Consider the following 11,909-nt stretch of genomic DNA (forward strand, 5'->3'; position numbering starts at 1 on the left):
AAACAATCCTTGGGGATTTTTACCATGCTGACTCACTCCATGCAGTTTCTGCAGACTTTCTGGCTGCACATTCATAGTTTAAAACCTTCCACTTCCACAGATCTGAAGGACCAGAGCAAAATCTGAAAATGGCTAGTTAGTGGCTGGCTATATGTGTACACATAATCAAAGCAGCACTGAGGCAACCTGCGTCATTCGGACGATGGGCGGTTGGTCTAATGTGTCACAAGAAAACATTTCCAGGGCCATCACCACTGTGCCCTGTTGACACAAGGCAGGAATGATGTGTGGATTTATGATGTGCCAGATTCTGACCATACCATCTGCCTTTTGCAGGCAGGATTTTGCAGGCCATGCAGTGTCTATCCAATGTATGAATTGTAGCCTCTTTTTCATCTTCTCAGCTGGAACTAAGCTTCTTTGCATAGGATTAGGAAAGGAACTTGGAACAGCTGCACACAACACTACAGACAACAGATTCATCCTCACAACAGCATGTATACTGCTTATATTCAGTTAAGTTACAGCTGTAATATACACTGCAAAAGTTTGGAATAATATAGTTTTTTTTTATGTTTTGAAAGAAGTCTCTTATGTTCACCAAGGCTGCATTTATTTGATCAAAATTACAGCAAACTGTCTATTTCAAATGAATAGTGATCATGGAATTTTCTATTCATAAATGAATCCTGAAAAAAAAATGTATCAGTTTCCACAAAAATATTAACCAGAAAAAATATTTTCAACATCGATCATTTTAAGAAACATTATTAATAATTGAGCCCCAATAATAATCAAGCACCAAGCAGAATGATTTAAGAAGGATCATGAAACAGTGAAGACTAGAGTAATTACTGCTAAAAATTCAGCTTTGCCATCAGAGGAAAAAATATATTTTAAAATATACAGTAATAGTTATTTTAATTTGTAAGAATATTTATGTATACAATATTACTGTTTTTACTGTATTTTGATCAAATAAATTCAGCCTTGGTGAGCATGACCGTCATCTCTGATGTTGTATTTAATGTTCACATGTAATATGATAAGACAAATCCCAATACATCTATGTAGAATTTACATTTCAGATTTTTTCAATATAAGCATCTGCGCAACTCCCTGATGCCATCAGTGATGACAACCTGGAAGGCAACATAAAATATTTAAACACTGACTGTGATTGACATTCATGTGCAGTGTCTCGCATATTCTTAATGTGTATCCCAGTACTATTTTACCAGAGTTTCTTCACCTAATCGCTTCCTTCCAACTCATCAAGGGACCCTGTGGCTCTTAAATTGCCCCTCAGCTTTTAGTATGCATCTGGACTTACAGGTGGCAGATTGGCAGCTGCACAGCGTCAGTAGGAATAGCATTAAGTCTGACTTTACTGCACAGAGTTTAAAGAGGTTTATTTTTATTCAGAAAGCTGTCATGACAAAAAAAAAGTTTTTCTGCTGCACAAAAATTTGGTATTTGGTACATTTTATTGTAGACAGCACGATTAACATTCACCAGATATGCAAATGGAAGAGTGACATGTTGTGTTGAGGGGTTTTGCACACATAAAACATGAAATATTACTAAAGTTTTGTTTTTCAGTGTTACTTTTTTAGTAGAACTGAAATATAGAAAGATCATGAGGAATGCTTTACCGATCAGTGCTATAAAATAGATAAATTAATTATGTTTGAGATTATAGTGTGTTCAGTGTTCAGTGAACAATTCCTAACATTTCAAAAATCCACAATGAAGAACCTTTTGTGCAATGATAAGGTTCCATGGATGTTCTTTATTTTTAAGAGTGTAAAGAATGGATTTCTGTAAAAGCCTTTTTGAAGCAATATATATGTTGTTAAAATTCTATACAAATAAAATTGACATGACTTCACGTTGTTCTGAATAATGTAAGCTACTGATAAAATGTATTATGCATTGCAAAATGAAAACAGTCCTCCTGTGTGCAACAATAATACAGAACCCTCTAGTGGTCACATGAAGATCTGCAGCAAGTGTGCGACGCGTCACCAAGTTCTCAGAGCTGGAGGAGGAGACCTGGAGCACTGGGGTCCACATTGAGTCTCTGTAATCCAGTTTGGAGTGGTCGAGGATGCCATCAGAAGCAGCCTCTCCATAAGACCTGCAGTGCATCGGCACTGTGGTTTTATAGACTTGGGAGCATATTAGTTGCTTATTAGTTTATTCTACCTCAAAACAGTTTAAAAACAGTTCAAATTATTTTACAGGTTATGCCACCACAGAAAAATGTAGGTGTAACGAGGTGTTTAGCTGGCAACATTTTATAAATAGTCTTTATCTCACAAAGTAACGGATCCATCTGAAGAATCTGAAAACAACTTCCAAGAGTGATGATGAAGATGAAACTCACCATGAACCGACCAGTCGACAGCTTCGGACCAAACCAGTAAAAGTCGTCTTTATGGAGTTTCAAAATGACATTTTCTAAACCGCTGAACGAGAGCAAGAATGAATTCCCCTCGGACTTTCTCTCTAACATCAGCAACACCACCTGTGAGGGCATCACCCTCGACTCTCAAGTCATCGGTGTCGGAGTCTTTCTGGCCGTTTTCATTTTGGTGGCGATCGTCGGAAACATTTTGGTTATTCTGTCGGTGCTCTGCAACAAACATTTGCAGACGGTCACCAACTTCTTCATTGTGAACCTGGCCATAGCGGACCTTCTGCTTAGTATCATTGTCCTCCCGTTCTCCGCGTCTCTGGAGGTGCTGGGATGCTGGGTTTTCGGTCGGGTCTTCTGCAACATCTGGGCAGCGGTGGATGTGCTCTGTTGCACGGCGTCTATTTTAAGTTTATGCATTATATCTATAGACAGGTACATCGGGGTAAAATACTGTCTGAAATACCCCACTATCATGACTGAACGGAAAGCAGGTGTCATACTCGTTGTGGTCTGGGTTTCCTCAATGGTGATTTCCATCGGACCGCTTTTGGGATGGAAAGAGCCTCCACCTTCTGACGAGAGCATCTGCAGCATCACGGAGGAACCGGGTTATGCTCTGTTCTCCTCTTTATTCTCCTTCTACCTCCCGCTCATGGTGATTTTAGTCATGTACACTAGAGTATACATCGTGGCCCGCAGGACTACAAAAAGTTTGGAAGCAGGTGTGAAACGGGAGAGAGATAAATCAATGGAAGTGGTGCTGAGGATACATTGCAGGAGCATGCCGGAGGATTCCAGCTCGAGCTCCAAAACCAAAAATCACCCGTTCAGAAGTTCACTGTCCGTGAGACTCATGAAGTTCTCCAGGGAGAAGAAAGCTGCTAAAACCCTCGCCATCGTCGTGGGGATGTTTATTCTTTGTTGGCTACCGTTTTTCTTCGTTTTGCCTTTGGGTATGTATCAGTTATACTTTGTTTGATATGAGTTTTTGAACGATAATCTTCGTTATGGTTAGAGCAAAAATTAAACCGTGATGCTTTACATTTAAAAAATGAAATCAAAGTAAACTACGTTACATTTCATTGCATTTTTTGCACTCTTAAAACACGTAAAAAAAAATTTTTTTTTAAACGAACACTGAAATTATCACAAAGTAAATGGATGTAGCTACACATTAGTGGAATTTCTATCAAAATTTCCTCTTATCATAATGGAATAAATTAATCCTCTAATTATCAATTAAGATTATACTGGATCAAATAAAACTCAAACATTATTATTATTATTTTATTATTATTGTATTGCTACTGAAGAGTTAAATAAGAAAGCTATGGGAGTTAAAAAATATTTTTTTCTTTTTTTTTTTACGTTTTTATTAATATATTTTTTATTGTTTGTTATTACACAGACATTTGAGCCTGCTGGGAAAATGTGTTCTAAACTTGGTTTGTATTATGGTGTTCCTGTACGAGACATTTCTCATTAAGAAACAGGATTGGTTCCAAATTAGGATAAAAATTCCAATCGAATTTTTGGGAAAATTTCAATCGAATAATTTTGGTTAATTATATCGTTCGTATTGTAAAAGAAAAAATGCTGGAATTAGAAAGAAAAAAAAGCACTTGAGCAAATAATTTTGTAACTGACGTAATACTATAAGCTGATATGTGATATAGGCCTAGGGGTCGATGATTTTACAGTATGACCACACTGTAAAAAATAAGTGTAATTTTAACTGTAAAATTTTGTAAAAACGCTACGGAAAAAAACTGTTAATAGGTTAACAGTAAGTTCCGTACTATATACAGGGAAAAACTGTAAAATATCTAACCAGATATTTCATGTAATTTTACAGTAAAATGCTGTTAATTTTACAGTTTTTAGAAGTAAAAATAACAAATCAATGTATAATTTACAGTCATTTATGCCTAAGATGCATATAAAATGCACATTTATCTCGACACTGTGTTCATGTTTTACTCCGTGGATAGGCAAAACAGAAATGTGTAGCCTGATATAAAAAATGTAAAGCTGTTAAGTCATCGTTACTTTTCTCACTGACGAAAGCAGTTCCACGCATCACTTTACTATTGCATTCACAGTTAATACGATTAAATTAGAAGGCAAATGTGTGCAAATTGCATGAATGGGGTTTTGAGCAGGATTTGACAGTAACTCCATCTTTAAGTACTAAATTTGAATCTGTTGGTTTTTGTTTTGGGGAACACTGTTACTTAGGATTCAAATAAATAATAGTGCATGTTAGAGTGCAAGAACAAATGCAAAATCAGCCAAATACATGTTAATATGTATTAAACCAAATAACCAAAACAGATTTTTGCAATTGCTGACTCCAGAATGTTGCTGAAGAAACGTTTGTAAATAACAGTTAGGCATTCTGGTATATATGGCTAGAAAATATTAATAAAACCCTATGCAACATCAATTTAAATTTGGGATGAAATAAAGCATCTCTACTCCTAACAAAGGTCTCTCTTCTTTATGCAACCAGATCATGTTGAAAAAGAGCTATTGTTTGATTAATTATCTTTATTAATATGTTACCTTCATGTGTGACCATGATGTAACTGCACATAACAACAGTACACACACTGACCTGTGTGTTGTCAAAACAAAGCATAATAATGAAGGCAGAAGTGAAAGGCTTGTGAGAGACATATGAACAATTTTCCCCTTTTTATAAAGGCAATGGCATGAAGAGTACAAGAACATGCTTTATTTCCTCATGGATCATGCATGTAAGCAGGTCTCCTCACATTTTGTAGTCCAATAGCTTATAATGTTTCTTCATAACAGTACGTCTCATAATATCCCGCACCTTTTATAAATAATAATTTGGTTTCCATGTCTTCAAGCAACCAAGAATGAGTTATGGCTCATTTATAGTTACATTACCCATGATTTTATGATATTAATACATTAAACACACAAATCAAGTGCTAACAAAAAGCATGTAAATGCAAAAGTTTCAAACATTTATATATATATATATATATATATATATATATATGCATCCCAGGGTTAACTGATTCCTACATAGAAAAAAATGAGATTTTGGGATATTCATAACGCAGAGATGATTAATTGCTATAAGTATGCTCAATCAAAGACCACCCATGGGAGACTGAAGCACAGACATTAAATGCAGTGTTCCAGTCACGCAACCATTACCCAAGATTATGTCACAGAGGCCAAAAATTGTGCTAGAAATGGAAAAGAATAGTCTCCTATTACATTAAAAGAATTTTGGTCATCATTGACTGAGGCATGAAATCGGTACATCTTAAGTAGCAAACAAATGACAACAATTATCATTTTGACTATTATTAGCAATTTATAATTAAAATACGCATTAAAAAGAATAAAAATACATGGCTGGCATTGTACATTCCCCACAATGTATTGGTTTCCCCCCAAACCCCACATCCCATCCATCTCCAGGGTAATCCAAAAGTGTGGTTTTTGCCTGTCCCTGCTGGTATTCCACTCACAGTCACTATGGGGAAAAATAGGGCAGCAGTGGTTGATAACATCTCCTGGCAAGCTTTGCATGTGGTGCTGGTGAAAGTCTGGGATCAACTCTTCTTTCGTCCTTCTTTTTTTTTTTTTTGAGGTTAGAGTCAATGGTTTGGGAAGGAGGACTTTGTTCAACAAGAGAAAATGAAGGAGGCAGTTCCACTCAGGTCCCTGACCTCCTTCTGCCCAATGCTCCACTGCCTTAATCACGGCTATTAACGAGTTGAGTTAAAGAGGGTGCTTTCGTTTTCCAAAGCCTCAGCAACAGCCAGCCACCAGGACAGAGGAGGGATATGACATGGCTTAGATCCACACGTACGCTGCAGAAGCACAAACTGTGAGGCACTGTGTTATAATGAACAGACTGTGTTATAAGGACACAACTTGCTTCAGTGTGAAGGCATTTGAAAATCTGGGGGAAACTTCTTATATTTAAACAAATCAAAATAAAAAGTGCTTTTGTGATTCATTTACAGTGCTCTCTAAAATGCTTGATTTTAATTCAATATTGTCATTCAATGTTGCTCATGGCAATGCTGTATATCAGTCCACTCATCCGGGTAACTACAACCGGCGCTACTTTCAGCTCTCACATTGCGGACTTGTTCTGTTTTATTTCATATAAATGAAATTTCCACTATCTTACGTCTCAGTTGTAGTTGTGGTGAAAATTTCCTCAGAGCTCTTCAGTATTAATATTACAGGTTAAATTATGGAATAATTTCAACTCAGTTTAATGTTTCATGTCGAACATATTTTGGTGACCATATTTAGCTGTGCAATAAGCAGGGAAAGTATAATCAGCTGGTCATTACTGCAAAATAAACCACTTCATGGTGATAAAAGGCCCCTCTGCTCCTTTTATATAATTGTACTTTTTGTAGTAAGTTTTTAAAATGACAAGTACAACCTCTAAATGATGGTCACATTTTTGGCAGCAACATGCCCACCATGTTATTGTTGAGATGGATCAGGGGAATGTTTTCCTTATGGTGTGCTGGACAGTGAAAGTCTTATTTCTTATTTCTGGTGACAATCAGAACTAAATGTTCCTGCTCCCCTAAAGAAAATTACAAATTGTTTTCATGAAATTACAAGAGAGTTAACACTGCAAGAGTTATTCATTTTATTATTTAATAACTGCAGATATTGTCATTACATTATAGTAATTTTTAGAGTATACGTGATTAATCTAGTGCAGCAAGTCCAGAGGATATAGAGAATGACAGCATTTTCTGGCAATGTAAAATTATGCAACATTATAAATTTAGATTTTTGTTATTTGGTCATTAAGTTTCCCAAATAGCATCTTTTTAGACTAAAGTGAGCGCTCTTTGCGAATGTTGTAAGAAATGTTTTAATAGTGTCTTTGATTTAAATTTCAGCAGCAAAATGAGTTGACACGTCTGATTCGTTTCCATACAAAAAGTTGCCTGTCAAAATGATCTTGAACTTTTCTGACCCAAGCTGTTATGTTAGCCTCTAATACATTTACATCAAATTGACACAGAATGCAGCTTGACAGGAACTTACACATGTAGTCAATAACCACAGACCATGTTAAAATATGTCTTGGGGTGATAAGTATGAGATGAGACAACTTTAACATGTGGCTACCTGCCAAACGCTCCTATAGCTCAAATGGCTCGTGCCAGGCTAGAAAGCAAAGACCGCCAGCATGCATTCAACACTCTCAGCTTACAGCTGTAAATGAATTGCCTACCTGACTGCTTTGGGTTTTGAGGAACCCAGAATAGTTTAGAATTTTGATAATCCCCTTTTTGAACCTTTATTTTTAATAGTGTAAAGCAGAACACGCATGTTGGAAAAGCCACATTGGATATAAATGCCAACTTGCTTAACTTATAATTAGGTGGGCACAGTGAGTCCACATTCAAAATTTAGAAATGTCTACACATCCCATGCCCTCTCGTTTGTTCATTTTTAAAATATTTTGGCTCATTGATTATGCTTTCAGCTACCACTAAATGTCTATCTTTTAGTTTGGCTTGATTTTCTAAGTAATTTTAGCAGAATTCCTCAGATGTTCCCCTAAAATCAGAACAGCAAATCTGGAAAAGTCAGAAGGTCCACTTTTTCTGCAGTGTAGGTACACGGAATGGTTCCAGATTGCCCAGAGTAAGGGCTGCCACATAGTACATGATGCTCTGGCTAAAAGGAAGTTTTCTCTCAGTAGCTACCAAACATCCTGTTTGGTGTGTCTCATAATTACAACAATTACCAAAAAGGAGCTTTCCAGGGACTGGCTTTCATCTCAAAGTCACAGTTTCAACCAATTGACGACCTCTAGCCAAGAGCGAGAGCAGCATATCTCTTTGTTCATCAAAATCTGTTTCAACAAGACCGCACTATTCCCAGTTCTCCTACTATCTATTCCCTCTAGTGCTATTTTTATACATCTCCACTGACAGGGAGGTATTCTGACCTCTCGTGACACTAAAATGCATGGCATGGGCGATGACAACTGTTTTATGTGCCAGATAATGCAGCGCTAGCCTCCTCTCACTCTCTGTGGGGAAAGCACAAGGCAGGGAGGAGACATTGGCAACATATGTGGTGTCTGTCGAAGGTAGACGGAGCGGAAATGTGCAGGTAGTGTAGATGTGTGGGAGGAGAGGATGTGAAGAGAGACACAATGTAGACAGATTCCATTCCAGATTCCATTTGTTCAGTGGAAAGGTTCAATGGATGATTAACGTTCTTCATGGAACCATCAATGCTAATTAAGAACCTATATTTTTAAGAGTGGAGGCAAGTTTGTTTTGGGGTGAACTATCTCTATTTAATATGTGGTTCTGGTTTTATTGTGAACAATTCATTGGTGCATGTTATTCCAAAGAAAACCATTTCTCGTAATCTTTGATCAGAATGCAACAACTTGCTTCTCGTCTGCAACGACTTTCTACTTCCACTGACGTCATATTGGGTATTGTTAACCAATAGGCAAATAGCAATTTAAGTAATGTTTTATCAAGCCTGCATTTGGTCCGCCCACTTTTCACAATCCAATCAATTCCCAATGGATAAAATCAAATCTTGCCTTGCATTTTTTTTTCTTTAAACATCCTTCACTCAGAAACTCATCAAATAACTGCAGTGAAATGGGTTGCAAACGGCAGTTCATGTTGATTATAATGACTAATGGCCAGTCTATCAAAGGTAATATTGATTGTTTGGTTTGGAGGAGAATTGGGGAATGACATATTGGCATCGCTCCCACATCTCCTACAGGCAGAAAAAAAACAAAATAGTTTCAAAAAGATGGTGAGAAAACATGCCATGTACTATTTAAAATGCATCAGACTTCTCCAGCAAGCTGAAAGACAAAAACACATGGATGAAAACGGTGAACTCACGGATTTGAACTTTTCAATGTGTGGGAGGCAGTGTTAATTTCGTTGACGAATAATTTTCGGGATAATTTTCCTCAACGACAGTTTTTTCACCGATGACAACGAGACGATAACGAACTAAAACTCTTTTTGAATGGCAAAAACTATGACAAAAATGTATTGACATTTTCGTCAACGAATAAAAACGAGACGAAAATGTTAGGGAGGGACGATTTGGGAAGAGATTCATTCAGAAGCTGCATAGTTAGGAGGTTAGATGCGTACAAATGAACCGGCGGGACATAAGCTAAAATGCACTTGCTGCACGTCTCATAAAATGTTAAAAAGTGTCAATATGTGGGAGTAAGAGAAGAGCAGACATATGGATGAATCTGACGACGCAAGAGAGAACTCAATTCGGTCCGGTTTTCAGAGCGCAGACACCGAAGCATACACACACAGAAAGCGCGTCTCACAGCGCGCGAGTACTCTCTCGCGTCGCATGAACGGAGCATCCTAGGTGTATATGACTTTCTTCTTTCAGACAAGTCCAGTCGGAGTTATATTAAAAATTGCATTGCATATATATAAAAAACGCATTGCTCTTGACTGAAAAACTTTAGTAGCCCTAAAGATTAATCTAAATTTATTTATAGAAATAAATATGTCTGCTTGAAAGAATGAAGAATATGGTAAACAAGTTGCTATAAAGAATGCATAATAAGCCTATATAACCATTGGCATTTCTTTAAAAAAGAAGACCATGTTCTTGTTCTTTATGAGAAGTGGTTTTATTTAATTTTAACATAAAGGCATGTTGTGTGTCACCGCAGTTAAATCGGTGTCTATCATGATAAAACCTTAATATCAAACCTATATAATGAGTTAGGACATTTTAGAGAAATGATTAATAAATGCATTACACTGTAACTAAACCCATTAGATTTTAGCCGACTAAATTTACTGTAGATTTAGTCGACTAAAATCATATTATATTTAGTCGACTAAATCTAAAAACTAAAATATGACTAAAACTAAATGGCATTTTAGTCAAAAGACTATGACTAAAACTAAATCAAAATTTGCTGTCAAAATTAACACTGGTGGGAGGAGAATGGTAGCTTCAGGCTAAGTTTACTTGAGCCACAGTTTTATTTCCTATGTAATCTTGCTTGAGCCGACAACTAAATGTTTTTCCACCTCTCTCTCTCTCTTTTTTTGCATCCTCAGGCTCTTTCTTCCCAGCTCTGAAGCCCTCTGAGATAGTGTTCAAAGTAATCTTCTGGTTGGGCTACTTCAACAGTTGCATTAACCCCGTAATTTACCCCTGCTCGAGCAAGGAGTTCCAGCGCGCCTTCACCCGTCTGGTGCGCTGCCAGTGCCAGCGCCGCCGCCGCATCCTGCGCCGCTTCTATGACCAGCGCTGGAGAACAGCCATGCGAGGAGCCCAGAGGGACCCGCACAGAGACTACTGCTCTGGATTTCCCTTTCACGAGCAGTGCGGTAACTCTATCTATTCCTGCCAGAGCAAGAGCCGGCCTCTTAGTCTGAAGAGCTGGAGCTTCTTCCCCCCTTTACAGAAGTCCTCCTTCCAGCTGAAGGAGAAAATGAACAACCTTTCCAATAAGATTAAGAACGGGACAGGGAAGAGTAGCACGTCTGCTCTGGCCCGGACAGAGATTGACACGGTCTCCATGGGGATCTATAACGACTGCGGCGATCAGAGCGGCTACCAGATCTACGACCTCACAGAGTGCTACGGCCTGAAGGAAACAGACATCTAAACAAAGACAGAGATTACTGTCGGTTTTCTCTGAGAGCTCTGACCCACTGCCAGTTCTTAGGAATTGTTTGACTCAAAGACTAGCATTCTTGTTAAGTATTAAAGTACACAGTTGTTAGGCAAATATGAGTGAAAAATAACAAGGACAATGTGTGTTAAAGGAGATTAATGTATTTTCACATGGATAATTTAAAAATATTTCTTTAAAAGTGGGAAAAGTACGCTGAATAGGGGGGGGGGTAATTATCTGCACTGGATCAGAACGAAAAGACTCATAGCTGCTGGGTATCTGTATACCGTGTTGTCCATGTGGCCTTTGAGAAATAGTCTGTCAGGTGTTTCAAACTCTCTGATGACCTGCAATGTTTTGAACTGTATTTACAAAGAGAGATTATTACAGTTTCTTTGACTTGTTGTCCATTAAGTGTGAATGGAAAACATATTTGACTGTGATGTATTTGAGAGACTGTTGAATCCATGACATGGTTTGTATTAATGATTCACTGTGATTCGCAGATTGCTGTGGAATTCACTTTTAAATGATTCTAAATTGATTCAGATACCTTTAAATGTGAGGCACAGTTTGTAACCTAAACAGATTTTGTGCAGATGTGTTCAGTATAACAGAGGGTAGTTGAATACTGTGCTATTAATGTGCTATTCATGCTATTCTCATTTCAACCATGAGATTTAAGTCATTCCTAAATGGACCAACAGAAGAAAAAAAAATCATAATTCATGGACTACAACGTTTTTTGTGTTGTTGAGAAAAGTTTTGGGTTTCTTTGTAATGCTGATGTGACAGTGTCTTTCA

The 11,909-nt window shown here is 37.4% G+C and overlaps 1 protein-coding gene across 1 annotated transcript; it reads left to right on the top strand.

Moving 5' to 3' along the window:
* The first annotated feature begins 2,405 nt into the window (after positions 1–2,405).
* Positions 2,406–11,253, top strand: LOC107719776 (alpha-1D adrenergic receptor-like). The gene is made up of 2 exons (XM_016527288.1): positions 2,406–3,375; positions 10,543–11,253. The coding sequence occupies exons 1-2, from the start codon at positions 2,454–2,456 to the stop codon at positions 11,094–11,096; spliced, it is 1,476 nt and encodes a 491-aa protein (XP_016382774.1). The 5' UTR covers positions 2,406–2,453; the 3' UTR covers positions 11,097–11,253.
* The last annotated feature ends 656 nt before the right edge of the window (positions 11,254–11,909 follow it).

Source organism: Sinocyclocheilus rhinocerous, unplaced genomic scaffold (genome assembly GCF_001515625.1).
Source record: "Sinocyclocheilus rhinocerous isolate Xijiao unplaced genomic scaffold, SAMN03320098_v1.1 scaffold1352, whole genome shotgun sequence".
In the NCBI taxonomy this organism is placed as follows: Eukaryota; Metazoa; Chordata; class Actinopteri; order Cypriniformes; family Cyprinidae; genus Sinocyclocheilus; species Sinocyclocheilus rhinocerous.